At 44.6% G+C, this 23,799-nt stretch overlaps 1 protein-coding gene across 1 annotated transcript in view; it reads right to left on the reverse strand.

The window, feature by feature from the left end:
- Positions 1 to 4,824: 4,824 nt before the first annotated feature.
- Positions 4,825 to 23,799, reverse strand: part of unc5b (unc-5 netrin receptor B) — a 21,607-nt gene continuing 2,632 nt past the window's right edge. The window contains exons 2-17 of the mRNA XM_071522928.1: positions 18,196 to 18,426; positions 17,758 to 17,901; positions 17,153 to 17,327; positions 16,142 to 16,233; positions 15,270 to 15,437; positions 14,285 to 14,449; positions 12,044 to 12,076; positions 10,053 to 10,247; positions 9,275 to 9,643; positions 9,062 to 9,149; positions 8,474 to 8,648; positions 8,138 to 8,377; positions 7,148 to 7,297; positions 6,331 to 6,495; positions 6,013 to 6,191; positions 4,825 to 5,881 (exon numbers count right to left, since the gene is read on the reverse strand). Of these exons, the coding sequence (XP_071379029.1) occupies positions 5,716 to 5,881; positions 6,013 to 6,191; positions 6,331 to 6,495; positions 7,148 to 7,297; positions 8,138 to 8,377; positions 8,474 to 8,648; positions 9,062 to 9,149; positions 9,275 to 9,643; positions 10,053 to 10,247; positions 12,044 to 12,076; positions 14,285 to 14,449; positions 15,270 to 15,437; positions 16,142 to 16,233; positions 17,153 to 17,327; positions 17,758 to 17,901; positions 18,196 to 18,426 (2,735 nt within the window). The 3' untranslated portion in view covers positions 4,825 to 5,715. The remainder of the gene's footprint in view (positions 5,882 to 6,012; positions 6,192 to 6,330; positions 6,496 to 7,147; positions 7,298 to 8,137; positions 8,378 to 8,473; positions 8,649 to 9,061; positions 9,150 to 9,274; positions 9,644 to 10,052; positions 10,248 to 12,043; positions 12,077 to 14,284; positions 14,450 to 15,269; positions 15,438 to 16,141; positions 16,234 to 17,152; positions 17,328 to 17,757; positions 17,902 to 18,195; positions 18,427 to 23,799) is intronic.

Genomic DNA, 23,799 nt, shown 5'->3' on the forward strand with positions numbered 1-23,799 from the left:
TTCAAGTCAGACAGCTTTCCTTGCCGACGCTACCGATCACTTCCGGTGCAGCCTTTTCAAAATAAAAGCACGTATTTACAAACAAGGTGGCACAGTATTTAAAAATAAAATGAAAAATGTTCCCCATAAATAGCACGTTATTCTCATACGGCGAAAATACATCTCACGTAAAATTTTATTACTTAGACTACTATAGAATATGTTTAGAGATATGCTTCAAAATATAAAAAAAAATACACAAAATGTCTCCGAAGATGACATTTATTCGACATTATGTTGTGAGTGGCCAAAATATAGTTTGGATATGTTTGCAGATTTATGTTGTCAACAGCACATAGGAAGAAAATGTATTTCCAGTGCCCAAAATAAAGAAGAATACCATATATTAATATGGCATAATATTGTTCTGAACATGTTATAATAATGAGATAGAATTTTGAATCTGTGATATTTGTGTGTAATGCCTTTACTTATGATACTGAATTATTTATTATGTCCAGTACTTCAGTGGTCTATTCTTCTCTATGTCATATTCTTTGCCATTGCAATGATCCAATTTCCCCATGGGGATCATTTAAGTTTCAACTAATCTAACTTGGCTATCTGTGTGAATGCGTATATGCCATCATCACGTTACAGATATGGTTGGCTTTTAGTTTCTGGCCCAGCCACAAGTTAAAAAAAAAATCTCACTGATCAATAACATTTTGTTTTGTTTGTCTCTGTTAAGGGATAGACTTAATGCCTCCAGTGAGGTTAAGGGGAATGTTTGATTCGCAATCAAAAAAAACAAAAAAAAAAACATCAAAAATGAGGCTTGTAAAATGAGACTTTTGCCTTTTCCAGGAATTCAGAGACTGCAAAAACCACCTATTTTGGACTGTACTGTATTTTGGACTTGACATGAAATTAAAAACTGGAGGAACATGGTGGTCAGACAAAAGTGAAGGTGTGACACTGCAGTGAGACTGATTGTAGCCTACATTTATCCAGTCTCTTATGGATGGCATGCTGCAAACTGGATGTGTATGTGTTCTCCCAGAGCAAATAAAAGATAAGGAGGAGCAGAAGGAGAGGTGACTTAATGGATATGCTATATAAAAGGGTTAGGGTTATATTGTTAAAAACAACAATTAATGATCATCACGAATAGCTGTTTTTTCTTCTTCTTTTCTGCTCAAACCAATGTAGATTTTGATTTATATTATACCATGTAGCTATTGGTTTAGTCTGAAGTGTTCATGCTGAAAAGTGTGTATGTTACCCATTATAATCACCAGCAGATGGCACTATGGGATAGCATATCCAGTAGTGTATTGCTGCACGTCTCTAGGATAAGAGCAGGTCAATTACCTGCCTGGAAAAAAGCAGTGGTGTCCAACCATGTGCCATGGAGAGCCAAGAGTCTGCAGGGTTTCCTTCTGACTAAACACTCCAGCAGGGGATTTCACTGATGAGTTCCTCCTCACTGATTGAAGGTGTGCTAATCAGTGGAATCACCTGCTGTAGTTGTTGGAATACAAAGCTGCAGACTCTCGGCAGTCCATGGCGCATGTTTGGACACCACCGGACTAAACTCATGATCATCAAGTGAAAAATTGTCCAGAGACAGAGCCGATCCAACCCACAGCTGCTGAGCTGCTGTTCCCCGCCCCCGGCAACAACAGACCAAATCTCTGTACCATTCCAATGGACACTAACAATGCACTCAGACATGTTTTTCTCCTCTATAACCCTGAACAGAGACACATGATACTACTGCACAGCTATTAGATTCTTGGACATTTTATTTTTTTACTTTTCCAGAAAATGCATAGGTTTTTGTATTATTGCCCTATGTTTTCATCAAAGGTTCCCTGTCATTTTCATATTTTAATGTAAACCCCAGATATATCTTAATACCTATGGTTACATGCCAGATGTGTGTGTGCGTGTGTGTGTGTATGTGTGTTCCATATAATGACAAATCAACTCGTAAGCCCTGCTGTGTATGTTCAGGCATTCTTTGTACAAAGTATGGTTATGTCTGATCATGTCTGACAGACTTTCTAGGATTTCATGAAGTCTACATAAATGGCAAAAGCTAAATATTATTCAGTGTGAAAATATAGGCTTTAGCTGCATATACAGTAATGCCTGATTAAAAACAAAATCATATTCAGGTGAACTCAAAACTTGCAGTTCTAATTAAATACACAATAATATGTACTGTAAATACTGTACATAAAGTATGTATAATGTGTAATATTTTCACTATATGTACTGTAGAAATACACAGTGATCTATTAAAAAAATCTTCAAAATTGCATTTGCATGACTTCAAAAGACTATTCTAATTGCTACTATTAAAAAAAAACCCAACATGCTGTGTAGAGTGGAGGGCGGGGTGGAGGTTGGGGTCGGCTTTTATACCAGTGCTTTATGTAATAGAAAGGGTTCAATTAACTCATGCACTGAAGGGTGGCACATCTGTCCCAAATTAGCATCGCATCTAATGAAACAGGTGCAAAGGGCTGCTCACCATTAAGACCATATTGCAGTGCACACTCCCTACACAGACCTTTCACGGGGATATTTGTTCCTGATGTAAGGGCCGAATCCGACGAATCCCCACACACCTTGCACTCATAAAAAAAGCCGAGTTAGAACGCTCAATCTAAACGCACCGAGTCAACTCTAAAAGGCTACTATTAGTGTCTCTAAAACCTTGTTAATTTGAGGTCCGGACAGCCTGCCAGTTAAAAGCTTTCAGAGCTAAATGGACCCTGAGGGAATCTTCCAATGAGGTGTGAGGATAAGAGGGACAGCCTGAGTAGCTCTGCCTTTTCCCTGGAATTGAGGTATAATTGATAAAAAACATGGATGCCATTTAAGGGTGACGCTGTCCCGCCAACAAGCTCCAAAGAAGCCTATCCATTTTTTGGAAATTGGCACTGCATCACTTGGTTTTGCAATAACAACATTTTCTTTGGTGACTTCAGATAAAACACACAAAAATACTGTTGTTAAACTAAGAAATATAATTTATTGCATAAAAATTATATTTAGTTACAGGTAAGAAGGCTAGACGTTTATTTACAATTGGTAGTTTACAGAGATAAAACAATGTCACTGAATCCAATTTTTTTATTTTGTAAAAATGTTTGCGACAAACAAAGGCTAAATATTTTCTCTTTGATGGGAGCAAGGTGGAATCCAATTCAGCTCCAGATTAATAAATGACCCGGAGCTGTGGCCAAAGATCCAACAGATACTCAAGAAATCTGGACGAATAAACACTGTAGTCTACAGCTAGCCAGTCTCTGTAACAAGATTTGGGGAAAGAAAGGAGTCCTGCAGGGTTCAGGGATCCAAGGAGCTGAACTGGTCGTGTTCAGGTGTCTCCTCATGGGCAAGGACCTGCAGGGCATGTGTTCATAATGTTATCACACTGCTATTGTAGCCGTTACACCGTAGTATCTTTAGTCTTCCCGCGTGTGCTTTATCAGTAGAGGTTTCCTTGGTCCAATCCTTCAGATCCAGATGGAGAATTTCCTGCTATTTCCAACCACTTTAAGCTACAAATCAATCGATAAACCCTGTCAATGCCCTGATCTGAAAAAATATAATTACTCTTCCAAGGAACAAAAGAAATCAAATGCTTCACTGTTTTTTTTTTGTACTTGCATAGCACTTACAAAGAGAAATGACGAGTCTTAAGCGTGCGCACACACGTGCACACCCACCCACCCACGCATACCCACTCACACACACACACTTATGTTTTTAGTTCATTCACACTAAACAGTGACATGACTCACTGCTGAAGAGGAGGGATACTGCCTGTGTTTTGGTTTGGTGGTTTCAAAGATTTGAACACTTTTTTTGCTTCAAGGGAGATAAAAGACTTAACAACACATAGAAATATTAAGTAATGACAACATTACAGATGACAGCATTTGAATTTCAGTCTGTCTAACAATAACTGACGTAACAATATTGACAATGCAAATAGCTTGAGGACCCTGACCACAAAGCAGGCGGTTTAGTAAAAAGGTAAACAATCTGTTATCAAATAGAGGGAGGGGAGAAATAATGAGTTACAGGGAGATGGATAGAGATATGGACAAATAGACAGATAAGTGGTAGATAGAGAATAGATTGAAACATAATGCAATTAGTTTTGAGGTAAGGTTTATGGTCCCTTGCTGCCTAGTTGATACAAGGCAAGGCTAATCTATTCAGCAAAATTCATCTCTCAACAACAGCAGAAACTGCCCTCAATTACAGCGAAGCAAAATGCCTATGAAATATAGCTTACAGTATATTCACCTGGACATTTTACCACCTCTAATCTTGTTTTACAGATTATATTTTACATTTTGAATAGATACACAATATTGAAAATAACAAATAAGCATGGTTTTGTCACTCACAACTGAGACATCCACTGTGCGTCTAACTCTCCAATTTGGCCTGCTCTACTATAATCAAGAATAATACACAGCAGCTCAGTCGCCTAATCAAGCACAAATGAGAAAACAGGTTCTATATGATCATAACAGCAATGACAGTGAAAAAAAAATAAAGAACAATCCACAAATATGGATAATAACTTAAAGAGCGTTCCCCAAAGGAAACTTTTAAGGGATGACCAGAAAGCTCTCCTGCAGTTTATTCTTGACAGATCGGAGGAGTGCGGCGGAGAGATAGAGGGACGCGAGGAGAGATGAAAGACAACACCCCTGTGAGTCGGAATGATATGCCAAGGCTTTGAGGCATTCGTTGGTACAATAAAAAGAGTCGGTCGGTCTAGTTATCCGCCAATCCTGAAACGAAATTCCCGAAGTCCACCCTCCTACCGCAAAAGAAAGGCAGCTTTCCCCCCTCCCCCGGCTCCAAAGCAATATGCTCAAGCCCTCGAAACGCGAGGGTTCGCTCCTGATGCGATCCGTCGTCGGTCAAAAGACGAGGAATCCTGGTCCGTCTCAGTCCGAGGGGATTAATGACCGGTTTGTCCATGCGTCTGTAGCCTGAGGAGGTCGGAGACAGGTTGCTGCTGCCTGCCACTCACTGCACACACAGCATGACAATGGAGACTTAAGAGACGTGATGCATGGTGCTAGAAAACAAAAGCCCCTGCCATGAGGTGAGATGGTGTTTAATCATGCACTTTCATGCTGGTACTGAAGAATGGGTATTACTGAGGGAGTGTTTGTTTATTTGTGCGTGTACCTGTGTGTGTGTGTGTGTGTGTGTGTGTGTTAATGTGCGTGCTTTGCCCTACTGAATACTTGTATTTTTTTTTTCTGTGTCCCGAAGCAGTGGTATTTATATACAAGAATATGCTCATTTTCAATTTTTAAAGAACACAATTAACACCACACTGACAGATGAATTTACACCTATTTTACACCTTCGTACCTTCAAATTATTTTCACCCTCTGTGGAGGTGCAACATTGCTTTGAATGGAGGACTCCAGCTGAATCAGGTGAGCAGTTATTATAGGATGGCTGGTATGGGAATGGGTTTTTGGCGGATATGCAGCTACAATGGCTGATCGGGGGCCAGTGAGAGGGAGATGAGGCAGAGGTAATAACATGTGGAGGAACCGAAATGCTCTGTAGGCTTATGACTTGTGCCGGAGTGTGCATATTCATAGGCAGGTATTCATATTTTCATCATGGTGGCAAAAAGAAAAGAAAATCTCGCTTGCTCTCTTGTTCCTTGACCAATCAGCAATCTCCATCTGTTGTCATGACAACCAACACCTCGCTTTTGCCCATCTCTTCCAGCGCGGTTGCCAGAGAGACCAGGTCCGCGTCACCTTGGTGACAAGCTTCCCATAAGTCCAGTAGAACACCTGTGGGGCTGGGCTTTGTTGCAAAGTAGTTCAAGTACCTGTGGGGAAAGAAAGGTGAGGCAAGTTGTCAACAGAAAGGGGCAGAAATACAGAAGCTCACCATTATGGATCACAAACATGGCTACATCACAAATATAATATACACAAAAGAGGCAGGGAGATCTCTAACCTGTCAAAGCCCAGACTGTGTGCCAGTAGTCTCCAGTCACAACCGCGAGCGCTGGGTGCATCCAGACTGGTGCAGATCTTCTGGCGGATGGAGGCAGGCAAGCGAAAGGCATAGGGTCCCACTTGGGAGGAGGGCAGGCAGGGGCCCCCTGAGGGGATGGGCGAGTGCGGCGGGAGGGTCTGGACAGACAGAGAACAAGAGAAGCATTAAGACAAAGATGACAAAAAAAACCAGCCCACAGCGATGCAGTATTAAATCACCCCTATGTCTCCATGAGTAGTCCAATCCCCTGAGCCTTATTTCCATTGTCACCGTTACCTCCTGGATGTCTGTGTGCAGCTGGAATATCTGCCCCTCCCCCTCCACCTGCCGTACGCAGATCTTGCAGGTGAGCTGCGACACGGCCAGGCTGCCTCTCTCCAGGCTGAAGGTGCAGTGCAGGGGTCTCTGGCTGCCGCTCCAGATGTGATAGAATGGGATCTCCTGTCACACAAAGACAAATGGTAAAAGGAAAGCCGGGAAAAAGGGGGCTACACACTGTGGTGGAAGCGGTTGGGTCCTAAGTAGCACAGTGGAGAAGGATCTAGGACACACTTTCCATTCCAGGAGAGTGCAATGCATTTTACGCTGATATTAGGTGTGAGCACAGCACACTCCGACTCTCACTACACTGGACTGTTCATAAATTTTGACCACTATCAGAATTCCTGTTTGTTTATTCAGAGGGAGTTCAGACTGCAATGTGGGTGCTGTGGCCAAGAAATGCAGCAGAGAAGTCTCGTGTTTATAACGGTAGTGAATAGTATCAAACTGACCGGCTGTACTTGATAAAAACAGTGAAGTCAAGTCACAACTTGCCGCAGCCCTTATACTGTATTTGCATGCTTGTAGGTGGGATTATTAGTTTAAACGTATGACTGACAATAATTTATTAATACTTTTCACTTTTCTGCATCATTCATACATCCCGCTGATAATTTGCGCTACGTTCCAATGGCGCCAGAATGCTCTCTTCTATAAATGGAGAGTCAGATTGCATTCAGAAACACCTTTATGTTATGCATCTAAAAACACTGTATCTACAGGCTACAATCCAGGCTAGTTAATAATATCTGTGGCATTTTGAGTATCTCACCTGGTACTTGGCCAAGAGTTTGCTTCTCCAGTGAGTGTGGGGAATGTCGTGGATGGACAGGCGCAGGTTGTGGTAGCTGTCTTTGAAGAGCAGGGGCTTGGGGTCCTCCAGCAACACTCCACCTAGACTCCTCTCCAAGTCCAACACCTCCTGCAGAGAGACACAGAGAACACAGACAGACAGCTTTTATTCTATTTTATTCTAATGTAACCTTGTTTTAATTCATGTCTGGCGCTGACATTTATCTTTATTGCTCTGTTAGTTTATTTTTCTTATCGACTTTATTATTGATTTTTCATTTGTACAGCATTTTGAAACAAGGCTCGAAAAGTGTTTCCTAAATTAGAGCGGCACCAGCAGCACCAACTTTGCAGGTTGGTAGCTAACTGTGAGAGCTAACTGTTTAGAGTTCAATATCCAGAAATCATGTAATGTGATGCCAGTAAACTGCACACAACGCGCTCATGTTTACCAACCCGGCTGATCTGTGGTTGCTTTATACCAAAGGGACGAGAGAGGCGAAAGATCTAACGTTGCTGAGTCCAGATTTCTTTGGACGGAGCGCTCGCTTGCTGCTGTTTAGGAGACAATTTGTATTTTTCTCTTAAGTTTTGATTCCTTGCTGCCTGTGTGAGGGGAAGTGTCCGTATCCAACACCAGAATTTTATTTGCGCAAATAGGGTTGAGTCTACTGGGGCTCAATTTAGTGGGAACAGGATGCTCTTCTCTATTGTAGACGCACTTTGTGATTTAGGCAGATAAGACGGGTGTATTTTTAAAGCCTAGTGCAGTTTTAAGTTTATTATTGCATTTGTTATTATTATTCACACTGAGAGTCTGGTTGCCAGACTGACTGACAGCTAGATAATTTAAAAAAAAGAAGAAAGACAAACAGAAGGAAAGACTGATGGATGAAGCATGCAGAGAAAGATGCAGACTGCTAGATGAGGAAGACTAGTGTGTGCTAGACAAAGAGACTGACCAACACACCTTGAGTGCATGGGGGGTGTCGTGGATGCAGTAGATGCGGAGGCTGTAGTCGAGGGAGAGGCAGGGGGCGCGGGGGGCAAACAGGGCCAGCTGCAGGCGCTTGCAGGCCGGCTGTGGAGGGCAGGACTGGCCCACCAGGCCGTAGGTTCCCAGCTGCTCCATGAGAACGTGGCAGCTCTCCTCCTCCAGCTGCAGGTAGCAGGGAGACGATAAAGTCTCTTCTCCCACCGTCAGGACCTCCTGCACCAAGAGAAGAATAGAGCAAAGCAGGATTCAGCAACCCTGCAGCAGCCAGCAGGTGCTCATTGCCTGACACTCATCTCGACGGTGTCTCACCTCCCACGCTCCCTGGTGGGTCTGTGTCTTGAGCGTGAGGGTCCAGTCGGGTGTGGGTGTATCCAGCTGGGCGCAGTGGGGCAGAGTGAGGACTACGGGTCGATTCAGCAGCATACCGGACGGACCACAGCTCACCACAGGACTCAGCACTGTCTGACTGCCCTCAGAGGGTAGCCTGGAAAAGGCGCACGCACAGGGAGAACACCGGCTGTTTGAACAGTTGCAAAAACATCACACTTCATGTACAAAACAGCATCACCGTCCCCATGGCATGGTTTGCAACACTGGGATTGATGTTACTAAGGCAAAGTGATTCACTGAATATCAGACTTTCAAGAATGGTGTAATATGTGAATGTCAAAAAATTAATCAACTCCACTTTTGGTACAAAAGTTGCTCAAGTTTTTATCCTTGGAAAAAAAGTGGCAGAGCTTTCAAGTAAATTTCAAGTGATGGATTCACAGTAGGCGAGCCTTGCACGGCAAAAAATCCTGATTGAGGTGAGCATGGGGTCTATTCTGCCTAGTGGTTGCAAAGGAGATGAGTGTAACAGAGGCACAAGAGAAGAGAGACGCAGACAGCACTCACGTCGTTTTTTCCCACTTGTTGATAATGAGGTACATCTCATAGAACTTCCCCTGGGGGATGGTGCCAGGCGGAACCAGCAGACTCACACCTACAAGAAAAGGAGCACGTGTCTCTTCTTATCCACGAGTGCAACTGGTTCATTAAATGTGTAAGCGGTTCGCAACGCGAGCACGCGGATGTCAGTGACATTTGTGCGGGAGAAGATGTCGTTACCTGTGTTGGGGATGGTGAGCCGTCCTCCCAGGTTGCCCAGGGTGGCGCTGGTGCTCTGGCCCGGCTCTCTGCACAGGGTGTGGCTGTGGTAGTCTCGCTCTCTCCCCACGGTGCCCACCGACTTCAGGCTGAGGATCTCCCCGTCGGCCGAGCCCCCGTCGGCGGGCAGCTCCAGCGAGGAGAGAGTAGAGGAGTTGTACACTTTGATTTTCAGGCTGGGCAGGGGGTCCAGCAGGGGTGAGGTGGTCATGGGGATTTTGTGGGGGCTGTCGTTGACCCCCTGCTGCAGGGAGAAGAGGGGCCCACGGAAAGTCCCCGCCGTGGCCGTCAGATCCGGAGGAGCTGAAGGGTGCAGAAGGTGAGGGTTATCTGTGCACAGAGGGAGAGGGAGAGGGAGAGGGAGAGGAGCTATGTGTTAGTTATCGCTATAAATGATGCAGGCAGGGCTAAGAGTGCTAAGAGTGATGAGAGTGAAATGGATTAATGTCGCTAATTAATATTTGATGCCAAGAATAAGAGAAGGGATACCATGACAAATGCCTTAAGATATAAAAAATGTAATGCAGTAGAGAACGGAGTAAGGGAGATAATAGTATAGAGAGGAGTCCTTTATGAGATGATATAAATAGAAATGTGACAATGATTGATGAAATGAATTGTGAAGACTTGTTTCCATGAGGATGAGAAAAAAGAAGATTGTTAATCAAAATGAACCTAAACTGATAGATAAAAGCTATAAACAGAGAAATTGTTTGTGTATGTGTGTGTGTAAACTCACCCTGTCTGGGGGGCTTGTAGTTGCCAGGGTGGAAGGCGGCGGTGAGTGCGGACGAGGAATCGGTGATGTCTCCATGGAGATGGCGGCATCTGCGGCGATACGCTAGCACGCCCACACACAGCGCCAGTATCACACACAGCAGCAGGGCCCCCACCAGGCCGGCATACACTGCTACACCCATACCTGGGGTCAGAGCTGCAAGAAGGGCGGGAAGGCAGAGGGTCAAGGCACCATGAAGACACATAGAAAGAAAGACACACACACACACATACACACACACAAATCCAAGGGAAACACAAGAAGGTAGAAAACGCAATTTACAAGACACCCTCCAGTGTGCTACACGAAAGTTGGAGCAGAGAGTCGCTTTCAATTTGTTACTGGCAATCTTGAACATATATATCATTTTATGTCGTTTCACGCTCTACCCACTGAGTTATGGGACAAGTGTTTTGAGTCTCTTGATATAAAAGTCTATTGATTTTATTCTAGCCCCGCAATAGAATGAAAGCTCCATCCTTTTTGGTGAAAAGGGGGAGATGTGGAAAACAACATTAACTAGCTTCTCCTCCTAACCTGCAGGGGGAGCAATTGGCTGCACCAGCAGGCGGGTCGGGGTAGTGGGAGGATGGGTGGATGGGTGAATCGGCCTTAACCTCACCTGCTCCCTGTTCTTCTCCCTCTCTTTTCTGCTGCTGGGTGATCAGTTGTGACTGGCCAGCAGGCCCACCACTGCTTGCTTAGCCCTGAATCCCCAACACTAGCACAAAGCCAGACCCAACTCAGGCACATGAGCCAGTCACACCACAGCAGAGGAGAGGAGAGGAGAAGACGAGGAGTGAGGCTGGCGGGAGAAAGAGAGGAGCAAGGGTGGAGAAACAGAGGAGGAGAAAGCCAGTCTTAATAAGGACAGAGCTCTAGATAAAGGAGAGGCGACTAGGCAAAAGGGATGAGGAGGAGTTAGATAAGGTTGTGATTTGTTGAGAGAGCAGAGGAACGATAAGGAGAGAGGAGATAAGGATAGTGGTGCTCGAGGTAAGGTCCCATATGAAGAGAGCGAGAGAAAGGAAGTTGGTGGGGAGACGACCAAAAGCACAAGCGAGTGTAAGAAGAAAGGGCGGAGCAGAGGAGGAGAGGAGGAGAGGAGAGCCGGAGGCGGACGGGCTGGCTGGCGGAGGAGAGCTCCCACGCTCACGTGGCGCGACGGAACCGAATCCGACAGCCGTCCGCACTTATTACCAGAAACGGAACAATGGCGAATTAGGTGCATTACCGTGGCCGCTCTCCCCTGAGCCCATGTCACATTCAGCTAGAGGAATTACCATCACTTCAGATCTAAACTATATCACTGATCACTTAAAGTCAGATAGAAATCAACTGTTTCCCCCAACAAGCCTTAGTGCCATGCCAACAGTGTCAGCAATAAGGCATGTGAAGGGATATATTCAACAATTTCCCTCCATTAACAGGACTTGCAGATTTTTCCTTCTACCATGTTGGGTTAGGGCCAGATGAACCGTTTTTTGACTACATTTACATGAATATTCTGTTCAGTTGTATCTCCTTTTTTTGATATTCATCTAGAGGAGCTGCACTCTGTTATGTAAATGACGCGATGAGCCAACATGAAGCCAGCTCAGGAACTTATGCTACACTTAGTCAACGTGCTGGACAAGATGGGACAACACTCATAACCAGGGAGGACAAGAAGGTGAGGTGTGCCTTCACTGAATTTGATCAGAGATGACATGAAAGTGTGGAATAGACAGGCTCAACACAGAACGCTGCACGCAATCAGGCCCATGCGCCAACACAGATGCTATGACTCCTAAACTGCGTGTGCACACAGAGACAAACACACACACACACACACATACACACACATACACACACACACACACACACACACACACACACACACACAGACAAGCAATACGAAGTGTGGGAACAGTGAACAGTGAAAGAGTGAAGTCATGAGAAGGTGAACTTACGATGGCTTGCATGTTCAATAGAAATCTTTTTATCTGTTTGAACAGGAGAAAAACAAGAGAAGAAGAAAAGAAAAAAACAACAACATAAAAATGGATGGAGTAGTAGTTATGCAAATGAATGTTGCCGTAAAATAATGCAGAGAAGAGATTGGAAAATAAACAACAAATAGCCCATCAATACGTAAATAGCAACATAAATGTAAAAAATAGCAAGTAAGCATACTGTATGCCTAAAAAAAATAATTACATCCTTTTCTACAACTGTGTAAGAGAATGGGCAGCATCACAGAATGAATGTGTAAGCTCTGCATAATTGTTCAGATAATATGGAAGAATGAGAATAAAAGCCTATTAGAAATGACTGTGGAAGAGATTATGAGTGTTTGGATGAGAGTGGCAGAGGTGAAGATAATTTGGAAAATGAACAATGGCTCAGGCTTTGTGTGGCGATTTCATTGTGACCTGAGTAAATGAGGGAGACACTGCAGACTGAACCCATTTTGGCAGCATTGCTAAGATCTCTCTACCCGTTTGAGGGCAAGGTAAGTGCTCATATTTACATAGTTATGCGATCACCTTCATCCTACAGAAAAGCATCTCTTTCCTGATGGGAACTGCCTTTTCCAGGGCAACAATGCGGTTGATGTGGTTTGATGAACATGTAAACCACGTGTCTAGACTGTCTCAGTTACCAGATCTCAAACCAAATTAACACATACTGTAGATCAGATCCCGAGGCACAGCCTGAGACAGGGTTTCCTCCCCAACAACACCAAAACCCCAAATGATCTCACATCCTTCCAGTAGCATTTAGAAAACACTAAGAGGATCTGTGCCAGGCTGCAGCGAAGGCGGCGGCTTGCAGTGGCCCAAAGCAATTTCCATTTATGTTTTGGGCATTTAGCTGATGCTCTTATCCAAAGGGACTAGCAATGAGTGCAACCGCTGAATAGGCTTCAATTCTTAGATCATCTAAAGGCAATAGTAAGGAGTGAAACGGGCCTGACAATATTCCTGTGACCGTAGAATAATCATATAAAGAGGAAAAAAAGAAATAACAGAAATAAGAGCCTTAGAGAGGCAGGAGGGTTGTTTTTCATTTGTTTTTTTTTGCTTTAGTTATTGCCTTTATAATGCCACTTCATGGTGGTGGTTCCTTTATTTTGGCAGTAGCTTACGAAGTTACACATTTACAGATTCTCTACAACACAGTATCTCCCATCTTCTCCTTAAAAGCACTCTTTTCTCCCACTACCAGACCCACTTGAGTGCATGTTTTCCTGCAGACCCCTGGAGAACGCTGCGCTCTGTACAGCCGGATCAGACAGTGTATTCGTCTGCTGCGGCTGCACCATGGAAGCCTGTTTATGTCAGGACTGGAGAGTGCGTCTCATATAGTTGAGGCTCGGAGTGTACATTTGATCTCCCTTCGCACGTGCATTTGTGAGATTCGTCTGTGTGCTCGTGTGTCTCGGTGCCTGTTTGTGTGTGTGTTTAGTGTGTATTGGTGTGTGTCTCAGTGCCTGTGTGTGGACGTGTGTCTCTGAGATTCTAATGCGCTGTCAGCTGGATTCCTCCCAGCTCATCACGGGCTGCACATTGGGTGTCAGTGTGAGTCTGACTCACTCTCATATGCTCTTCCCTCCGCTAATTTCTCGACTTGGTCGTGTCATGCATGCTTCCCACTCCATGCCCTCCGTTACCCCGTACTTACTCTCTCTCTCTCTCTCTCTCTCCCTTTCTCTCTCTCTTTCTCTCCCCATCTGTGCTTTTTAGATATGGAGCACTTGTCTTCTCACTTTGTGGACCGACATTTCCCCCCACAAAACATCTGTCTGAGATTTGCTTGTTTCCCTCTCAGCTCTCTCTCTCCCTGTCATCCACGCCCTCACTATGCCTTTACAATGGCCAAATACCTTGAGAATACCATACTAGACTAGATAGCACTGAAACGCAATATGCTTTTATATTATACAGCTCTGAACTCTGAGCAAGGAAATTACTGCCCGTCAGACTTCTTATTATCAATTCAACAGCCAACTGAACCAAGAAATATCTTGTTATGGAACTGACCCCCATCACTATCGTCACATCTGAACCAACAGATATCTGTTATAGGATCGACTGAAGATTTAGGTATGTGCACATGGATCAGCAGACATAACCTATAGACATAAGCTATAACTCTACCTCCAAATTTAACAAGCACCCCAGTTGTAATAGACTGATCAGGTGACTTACTGCGTGCGCACAGGCCCTCAGTGCAGTTCTTGCTCTCCATCATGCTGCCACTGCAGTGCCTGCCTCCGTTCCTGGGTGGGGGGGCCTGGCACTCCCGGCTGCGCCAATGGGTGCACTCTGTCCCACAGGCTGACCACTTTGCCCATTCTGTCCAGCCTCCATCCACTGGCAGAGATATGAGTCAAAGAGAAAAGATTTCAGAGCTAACCAACAGTGAACTACTTCCATCACTCCAGGTGAAGGACACTTGAGCATAAAGGTATAAAACAGCATGATCCATGTGTGATGGTTTGAAGTGCATCATTTCCAGATCTGAGTCAAATAGTACTGTATTTGCAAATCTGGTTTGTTTTATACTACTGTGGAGTCAGGGTGGTGTCTGACACACAGGACAAAGCAAGGAGTGCCAGAACGTGTCTGAACGTATATCAAGGTTGACACCACGGCCTTGATGTAAATGACTTTTCCATGACTTTCCATAACTAAATTGGAGCACTTCCATGACCTAAAAATGTCATTCCTTCCCATTTTGTTAAAGTTGTTTTTCAGCTCAGAAAAGTTCTAAAGGGGTAAACAGTCTGGTTTCCGCTACAGCTGAGCTGGCTGCGGAGAAAAACAGCTGACAATCACCATCTGATGCAAAGAAATGCAAAGAAAGTTTTAACATTCGTTCTGATATATTCCTGTAAAGTGCAAAATTGCAAAATTTCCTGATATTTCATGACTTCTCCTGACTTTCCTTGTGTGGGATACACCTCTCAACATTCCATAATATTCCAGAAATTCCATGACCCTGGTAAATTTTGTATCCTTCTCTGTTGTTGACAACTTCTCTGATAATACATGAATCATCGTGATGCGGTGAACCCATCTGGGGCTCAAAGTAGCTTACAACAAACGCTGCAAATCAATAGCTTTTTGCCCCAGTCCTGGTCACTTCTCCTGTAGTTGTGGTGAATAATACAGACACGTATGTCATGCTCACCTGGACACAGTGTGGTGCAGGTGACTCTCTGGAAGGGCGGGCCCTCACAGAAGGCTCCTCCGTTGAGAGGCGCAGGATTGGTGCAGCTGCGCGTCCGTCGCTGCCAGCCCCGCCCACACCGAGCGTTACACTCCGACCATTCAGTCCAAGAAGACCAACCTCCGCTCACTGGCAGAGAGACAGAGAGAGTAAAAAATCATCCATGTGTCCCTGGTAGACTGTTGGCTAACACTAACACTAACACGAAGACTTACCTTTTAGTAATAAACAGTTGTGAGTGGTTTTTATTTTATGGCCTGTAGATTCATACATTTTAAAAATGAAATATCATTCATTCAATATAGCTGATATAGCCAGGTTTATTTATGGAATTATTTCAGTTGAGCAAACGCGTATTCGTCCACTGCACAATGATTTTTAGTTGTACACAGTCTCCCATCACCCACCATGTTCTTTCTTCTTCCTGTAAATAAGGAAAGTAGTCCCTGGTAGTTTAACACAGTATGTTATTTTTGTATCATACTTAGTGTAAATTTTACCAATCTATCCATATATAATTTAAGATTATTACCTACCATTTAGCTTTAGAGCTGCTACAAGTCATTTTCTCACTGAGAAAATGCTAATTGCCTACTATCACTGAACATATGCTAAAGATCTAGCATGGAGCACCAGACCGAATGATCTACCAGTCTCCCTCAAACCTGGTGTGTTCCTTTACGCCTACATGCATCTCATATTTTTGTATCACAGGAAACATCTGTCATGACTGACAGGGATATTGGGTTCATCTTCATATGTGCATACGAGCATGTGAGTGAAAACGAGAGAGCATGTGTGTGTGTGTGTGTGTGTGTGTGTGTGTGTGTTACCATAGACGATGAGAGTAGCTGTGCTGCTGCGTCTCTTGGCCACCACGTTGCGAGCCACACAGGTGTAGTTAGCGGTGTCCGACCCCACTTTTGTTTAAAGAGAGGGAGAGAGGGAGAGAGAAAAGCAGCCTTTTCAGATGCCTACATTCAGTCCCATGGGCCAACCTATTTTTCATCTCTGTTTCACACACACACACACACACACACACACACACACACACACACAACACACACACACACACACAACAAATGAATGTGAAGAGTTTCCTTCCTTAGCTGAAAAGACTTTTACACACTGAATCCTCTGTGCCACAGAGATACTGAATAATGAATTTCTGTTAATTTTATTGGAGTAGAGCTCTTCACATAATCATTATACAAATGGGCAGGTGTGTATGCATAAACATGTGGCTGCACACCATGCACAGACCCCTTCAGTAAACACTGTAAAGCTGTGGGGCATTAAGCCATTGCATCACGCTTCAATGCAAGGTCTTACATTGATCAAACACTGTCAATATTTGATGAATAATTTAAGTTTGCTCAGGAAAAATACAAACATCTAACTTCTTTCAGTCAAAATCCCTTTCTCTCGCTTTCTGGTTCGTACTCGTTTGCTCTTCCTCCTCGCTCAGAGGCGTGATATCAAAGTGAACGGCCTCAAACAATACAATTAATATTCATTATAAAACGGATAGTTCTTGATTCTGATTGGCTGAGAGACACATTAAAAGCCTGTTTGTGATCGCATAGCACTTATTCAAACTGAAAATTACTACTAGTATCATTACTTATATGTCGCCTAGCAACCACGTTGTGTAGCCAATGTTAAAGAACTATACTGCTTGGTAAAAGATTAACATTTAATCATTTACTCAAAAATAACATTTGTGTTCTTTCTTGGCATGGCATATCACTGCTGTTTTATGAAAGCAATAAACCCACTGTTGATGATGATTACATTACCAATCACCCGCATCAAGCATGACTGACACAAGTGGAACCCCCAATAGTGATGAAAGGATGAAAGTGAATGAAAGTGTTGGGTGCGAGTGAGGATGAGGAGGAGGGTGAAGGCGTACCTCGGCGGGGGGCATGCCCTCCGGGGGGCGGCACTGCAGCAGCACCTCCTGCTCCAGTCGCACCTCCCGCCCCAGCGGCTCCTGCTCAAAGTTCTTCCTCAGGTCTACAGGGGGCGACACAGATTCATTCAGCGGTTAGTGACAGCTGCGCCGCGACCGGAGAGTGACACCCTGTTTATCTCAATGAGGTCGGCTGTCACGCAAGCACACAGGCACATGCCGGCACGCACACGCACACACACACACATATACACACAGAAACCAGGCAAAGCCCCAAAAAGCCTCTGTCACTCTGTCGTATTTTTCTGCCTCATACCCTCATAAACATGCACAGTGTCAATCACACTACACCCCACATTACCACGGGGGACTAAGATGGAGTGCTACAGCAAATTTATTTGCATATATACTTAAGTTGACACATATGACAAGCAGATAGTCAGAAATATTTGCCCTCCTCCTGTCTCTCTTCCTCCCTCCCTCTCTCTCTCTCTGACACACACACACACACACACACACAGCGGTGGTACTGACATGCGATGCGAACGTAGGCGCGGCTGCTCTTGGTGGTGCCAGCCGAGCTCCAGGCCACACACTGGCACCAGTAGTCCTCCAGCCCAAACAGCTCCTCCACCTGGGTCCTCGACACCGAGATGTCCACCTCCCTCACCACCAGACCTGTGGAGGGAGAGAGAGAGAGAGAGAGAGAGGGAGAGAAAGAGGGAGAGAGAGAGCGAAAGAGAGAGAGAGGGGCATATTTTTCCCAGTCCACACAAATAATGCATTGGCTGAAGGCCAAATGCAGTTAACGTGCCCATAAAATCTTATAGGAGCTAATGGATTATGTAGCTGAATATGATGTTTGTAATTGAGTATGATGTTTATGCCTCTGAGACCCAAAGTGACATTACTCTGTGTGAGTGTGTAGCTTTATTTACGTCTGTGTGAATGGAGATTGTGTGTAATTAGTACCTGTGATCTGGTCCAGGCTCTCTCTGGTGACATGGTCGTTCTGATTGACCCATTCTCCGTTACACTTGAAGTAGATCTGGGTGGCGGGTGCGGCCCGGCAGCGCAGCTGGACCGGCCGGTTCTTCACAATAAAAGCGTCCTCCGGCTCCAGCTGGAACTCCGGCAGAGGTTCTGCGGGCGCCGAGGGAAACGAGTCGGGGAGAACCTCGGCCTCGCTGTAGTCGCTGCTCTCTGAAAACACACACAGAGCGGGACACACACGGTCAGATGCATGGAAGTGACTAGGAAGACTGCTGAAGTGGACTTGAGCAAAGCATTGAGTCCCCTATCAGCATGTTCTGTGGTCTGACCCTGCGCTCTGACCTCCCGAGCAAAAAAGACAAATCTCTCCCTCGGGCATCAACAGGATATCTGATACCTGGAGGCAGGTTGTGTGCATGACAGTTTGTCACGTGTGTGTCAAGCCAGCTGGAGGGCTTGTGGGAGCAAATTTGTGTCAGTGCCGTTTGACTGTAAGCAGTGCTTAATTTGTAAATGATGAGGTCCCGGAACACCAAGTGGTCGGTGTTCCCGGGAGTCGGTGTGGAGGGAAAAGGTTCCGGAACATATCAAGACAACAAGCGCATTGGAGGCACGGTGGTGCTCAGTACAGCCATGTAGCTTACTGTAGACCAACAGCCTAAACATTACTAAATGACTATATGACCTTAGAGCTCCGACTACTGGGGATACTACCTATAACAATATTTGATTATTGTATAGACTACGTAATGCTCATTTTGTCCAAACCGATGGGTTTTTACAAACCTGCCCTTCAAGTAGTGGACTAAAGATATAGGCTAACTGCACTGTGCACAACATAAAAATGCCCGCATACTTGGCTGTGAGATATCCTAATCATACATAAACACATCAAGGAAACTGCAATGGCTTCAACCATTTACTAGACAAATTCTGGCTCGAGTAGTTACGCATCAATATTCAACACAAATACTTTCACAGGATATCTATTTTAAACGTAGGAAACAATGTCAACGAATAATGAAATGACAGCAATAAAACGTGTCATGGTCATGCCATGCAGCTAGAAGTCGGCCTAAATGTGCACACTCAGCTGGACCGCGCTGGTTTTGAAATGCCCACATTGATGTGGGGCTTACAGCCCTTCACGTCAACCAATTATATTACCAACTATTTCTGGACACTCAACATAACATGCGCAATGTCCCACATATTTAACTGTGGGACTTATAGGTCCGCACTCCAAATAATTTCTGTTTTCATCTATGCAAATATGAATTTAGATGTTATTGTCCCAGCAGAGAACTGTAACACGTTTATTAAAAAAAAAAACATGCTTACCTTGTCTAATTTTCCAAAAATACTCCACACAGCGAACATATGGACAGTAAATTCAACTGTCTTTTAGCCATGACGATATCTGAAGTTTACTACAACACACTCTGCAGAATAGCTCACTCATGTGATGTGATTACTATGCACTTGTTACTACTTTCTAATAGGGTAATCACCTGTCTTCATATGGAAATGAGCCAATTTGGTTTTTGCAATGTAGGGGAAGGGAAGAGTTAACTACTGGGATTATTACATGGCAGACAAAAAAAACAAACTTTCATGCCACCAGAGGTGCCTGGTCCACGCAAATAAGTACCGGAATGCAGGTAGTCCAAAACCACAAATTAAGCACTGACTGTAAGTGTCAACGTAACCCTGTTAGTGTATTCCAGGGTTCGACATTTAAGGTGCTGACAGTTTGTACTGTAAGTGGAGGGAGGCTGTGACATTTCGCCTCCCCCGTGTTGACAGTGGTGTGGTCAAGCCGGGTCTCCTGCCCGGGTCTCTCTGGAAGAGTCCACGCCTCTCAGCAGGGGAGGAGGGCCGCTGACCTTCCACTGACAGGTCCTGGTGATCACACATTATCCCCTGACATTTTCTATGTGACACATCCCTCCTGGCAATGTGGCTGAGAGATTCTCCAGGCAGAAGGCACACGGTGTTTCCAACCCCTTCCCATTCTAACAATGGCCACTAGTCCCCAAGCGATGTACTGATGCATCATTATTACTGGCTAATACTGCTGATACTGCTGGCCTCTCACAGATACTGTATATCGCAAAAAGATGAGATTTTGACACAAGTACTTGTTGTAATTCTTAAGATTTACCTTAACCCTAACCTTTACTATTATTCTAAAATGTGGAAAATAGTAAAAATAAAGAAAAATGCATGTGTTCAAACTTTTGACTGAAAGTGTAGATATCAGAATATGTGTGTAATAATTCTGGTAGAGAATTTGGGTGTAGAGTGGATTATAATGATGAATCTTATTGGGTAACAATACCACAGGGAATAAACAGCCACGTATCCCGCTGAAGCGTCCTTGAGCGAGATACTGAGCCCCAGTCACACTGGATCAGAGCGTCAGTTAAATATCTTCAATGTAAAATGCAGAAAAGTGCACAGCAGGGCTGCGGTAGCCTTCTGTCAGGAGGCAGAATAACCTGATCACACGGCTGCTATGACCGTCTTCATCATGTTCGCCTTACACATGACACAGAAATGAACCCGCACAACTGTACACTCTACTAAGGGATGTATTCTATCAAAATGAACAGGATGTAGTTCCTCAAGATTAATATCATAACTTAATACAGGGTTATGACTAATGCAGAAACATATGTATTGCTATGTATTATCTGCCTTTGGCTACAGCACAGAGCTTGCCAGACCTAATGTTTCTCGCTTACATTTTTATGCAATGTTTTAACATCTTCCACTATCAACATTTTTTTCCATCACTGTGACTTTCCCTCCCGGCTAATCATGGTTCTTATAAATTCTTAATGAGCCCGACTTTCTGACAAAAAACTCTGTTCTGCTTACAAAAATGATCTGAATTCAATAAGCATTAAATGGAGGACTGGAAGGGAGCGGAGGAGATTGAGAGGGTTGGCTCCAGTCAGGAGATGCCAATAAGGTCTAGGCATGTCCAGCCCTGAGCTCTGTCTTCCCTGAACAAACACACATATGCATGCACTCACACAAACACACACACACACACAGACAGACACACAGCTCCTGGGTAAATGTGCTTTCCTTACACGGTCGTCTCTCACAGCCGCAGTTCTGAAATCTCATTCTCTGCGTTCACTGCATAAGGAAAGGAAGTGTGAGGCGAGTGCTTTCTCACATGGAGACTTCTAACCAGGCAATGGGCGGTGTTCAGTTCTCAGGACGTACGGGGCCCAATCTGATCAGCTATTCCAGGACCAGGGAACAAGAGAAATTACTTAGAAAGATACCATCTCCTTTTTTAGGAAAGCGAGCACTTCCCCTGCCCCACCCTCGCCATCGATACCATCTCCTGACCAAGATCTAACCCACAGCCCGGGCGGAGGAAGACTGGTGTGACCGGCTAAGAAGCCAGCCAGGATGCCTTCTGTGGCCATAGGACAGCCAGAAAGGGCAACAGGCGCTCAAGGCCCAACAGCCATCCAGGGTGGACCTGTCACCCTCAATCTGTCTCTCCCTCTCTCTCTAGTCTCTCTCTCTCACTCACTCTCTTTCTCACACACGCACATGCACATACATCCTTGTTCTTCTAACCTTAAGAAGACCTTCCATCGACTGCATTCATTACCCTAACCTTAATCTTCACCATTGCATGCCAAGTCTTATCTGTTACCCCTACCTAAACCTTAGGGCTGCACGATTATAGCAAAAATGATAATCCCTGTGATTTAGTTAAATATTGTGACGCTGAATATTAATCATGATTATTTGTCTCAGCAATTATTTTATATTTTATTGCAATTTTGCACCTAAGCATATTTTCTCACTCAACTAGCAGCATCTACAAAGTTGTTTCACTCTTCACTCTTAAATTGTAGCCTAGTTGTGCGTCGAATTGCTGCCATAGCAACGGCATCATCTGGTTTAAAACCAAAGTGTCTCCAAATGACAGATGATGATCCACCTTTTTGAAGCGCTTGATACACCACAATGGGACTTTCAGGGGAATTGAAAATAATAACAAACACTTCAATATTGTTGAATTACATGATTATTAATTGTGGAAACATGAAATTGCGATATACAATTATCTATGATTAATTTCACAGCCCTACTAAACCTAATCTTAATTCTAACATTGACCCTAAATCCAAGTCCTAATCCTAAACTCGCTCCTGTGGAAATAAGGATTTTGCAAAAATGTCCTCACTCTGAAGGTCTAAAACTCAAACTTGAGCAGTACAGAAGTACAAAAACACACTCAACACACGTCACACACACTCTTCTCTGCTCCCACAGGACAGGTCGCACCTGGCTGGGGTCCACAGTTTATCACACTTCTATGCACTCCGTTAAGCATGTACAGTAAATAAGAACATAACTTAACCTCATAGACACACGCACACACACACACACAAATATAAATAATGAATCTTAACACATCTCAAAGCGATGCTCAACCATGGACATGAATCACATTTTCTCTCTCACACACAATCCTCTCTCCTCGCTCTCTGTTTATCCGTCGCTCTCCTCACATCCCCTCACTCTCCGCTCACTAAGCTGTCGCCTCCAGTCTTTCAGACTTTGAATTCTTTGTCAATAAGCAATTGTGCCCCCCCCTCCCCTCCACACGCACACACACACACCCTTTTCCCCCCGCCCTTTCCTTTTGTCCGGCATTGATCGCGTAGTGCTCAAACATCGGCCGAAAAACACAGCCTGTCACTCTTCAGGCGTGATGAGAGGGGGCACGGAGAAGAGAGAGAGAGAGAGAGAGAGAGAGAGAGAGGGGGGGGGGGGGGGGGGTGACAGGAGAGACAAACAGAGAGAGACAGTGGTTCAGACAGCGGTGGAGACAGAGACAGAATGGGAGGAGTGCCCTGTGTATTTGTATAAACCTCTCTGTGTGTGTGTGTGTGTGTGTGTTCTGGTGCCTATAGAGAGGCACAGTTTAATTAAAATGCTTTTGGATGACAGAGAGGTAGCAGACAGACCAACAGCTCCACCTCTCTCTCTCTGTCTCTCTGTCTCTCTCTCTCTCTGGGATAACAGAGCTGGGGGTTTAAAGTGGAACCTGTGTTTTTGGGCCGGCACACAAACATCCATCAGGCCTCAGCAGCCGGCAATTTGTGTGGAATGGAGCAGCCTTAAAGAAGAACAAGAACTCCTCGCAGTGCTGCACAGCAAGTCTTTTATTACTCTAATGACAGACAGCTAGAAAGCAAACACAGGCTTCTGGGTATTCTTTTCTGGAGCACACAATCACACACAAACACACGCACGTAGACACACACACACACACACAAGATGACAACCTATGCTTATACAGTACACTCTCTGGCACTCTCATTCATGTACGCTAAACTCAGACACAGCCCCGACAGTGAGCACACTCATACTGGTATGAGACATTTAAGCCTAGGTCACACTACAAGACCGTTCAAGTCTTGCCCCAAAAAGGGCAGTTCAAACCAAACGACGCGTCAGCTTGCTGTCCCATCGGGAAGCTGTTCACATTACGCAATGGGACAAAGATGGCCTACAGATCACATTTATATTACATTACAA

This window comes from Centroberyx affinis, unplaced genomic scaffold (genome assembly GCF_046629955.1).
Source record: "Centroberyx affinis isolate AG114_WGS23_722 - 3 ecotype Tasmania unplaced genomic scaffold, CSIRO-AGI_Caff_v1 ptg001046l_1, whole genome shotgun sequence".
NCBI classification, from domain to species: domain Eukaryota; kingdom Metazoa; phylum Chordata; class Actinopteri; order Beryciformes; family Berycidae; genus Centroberyx; species Centroberyx affinis.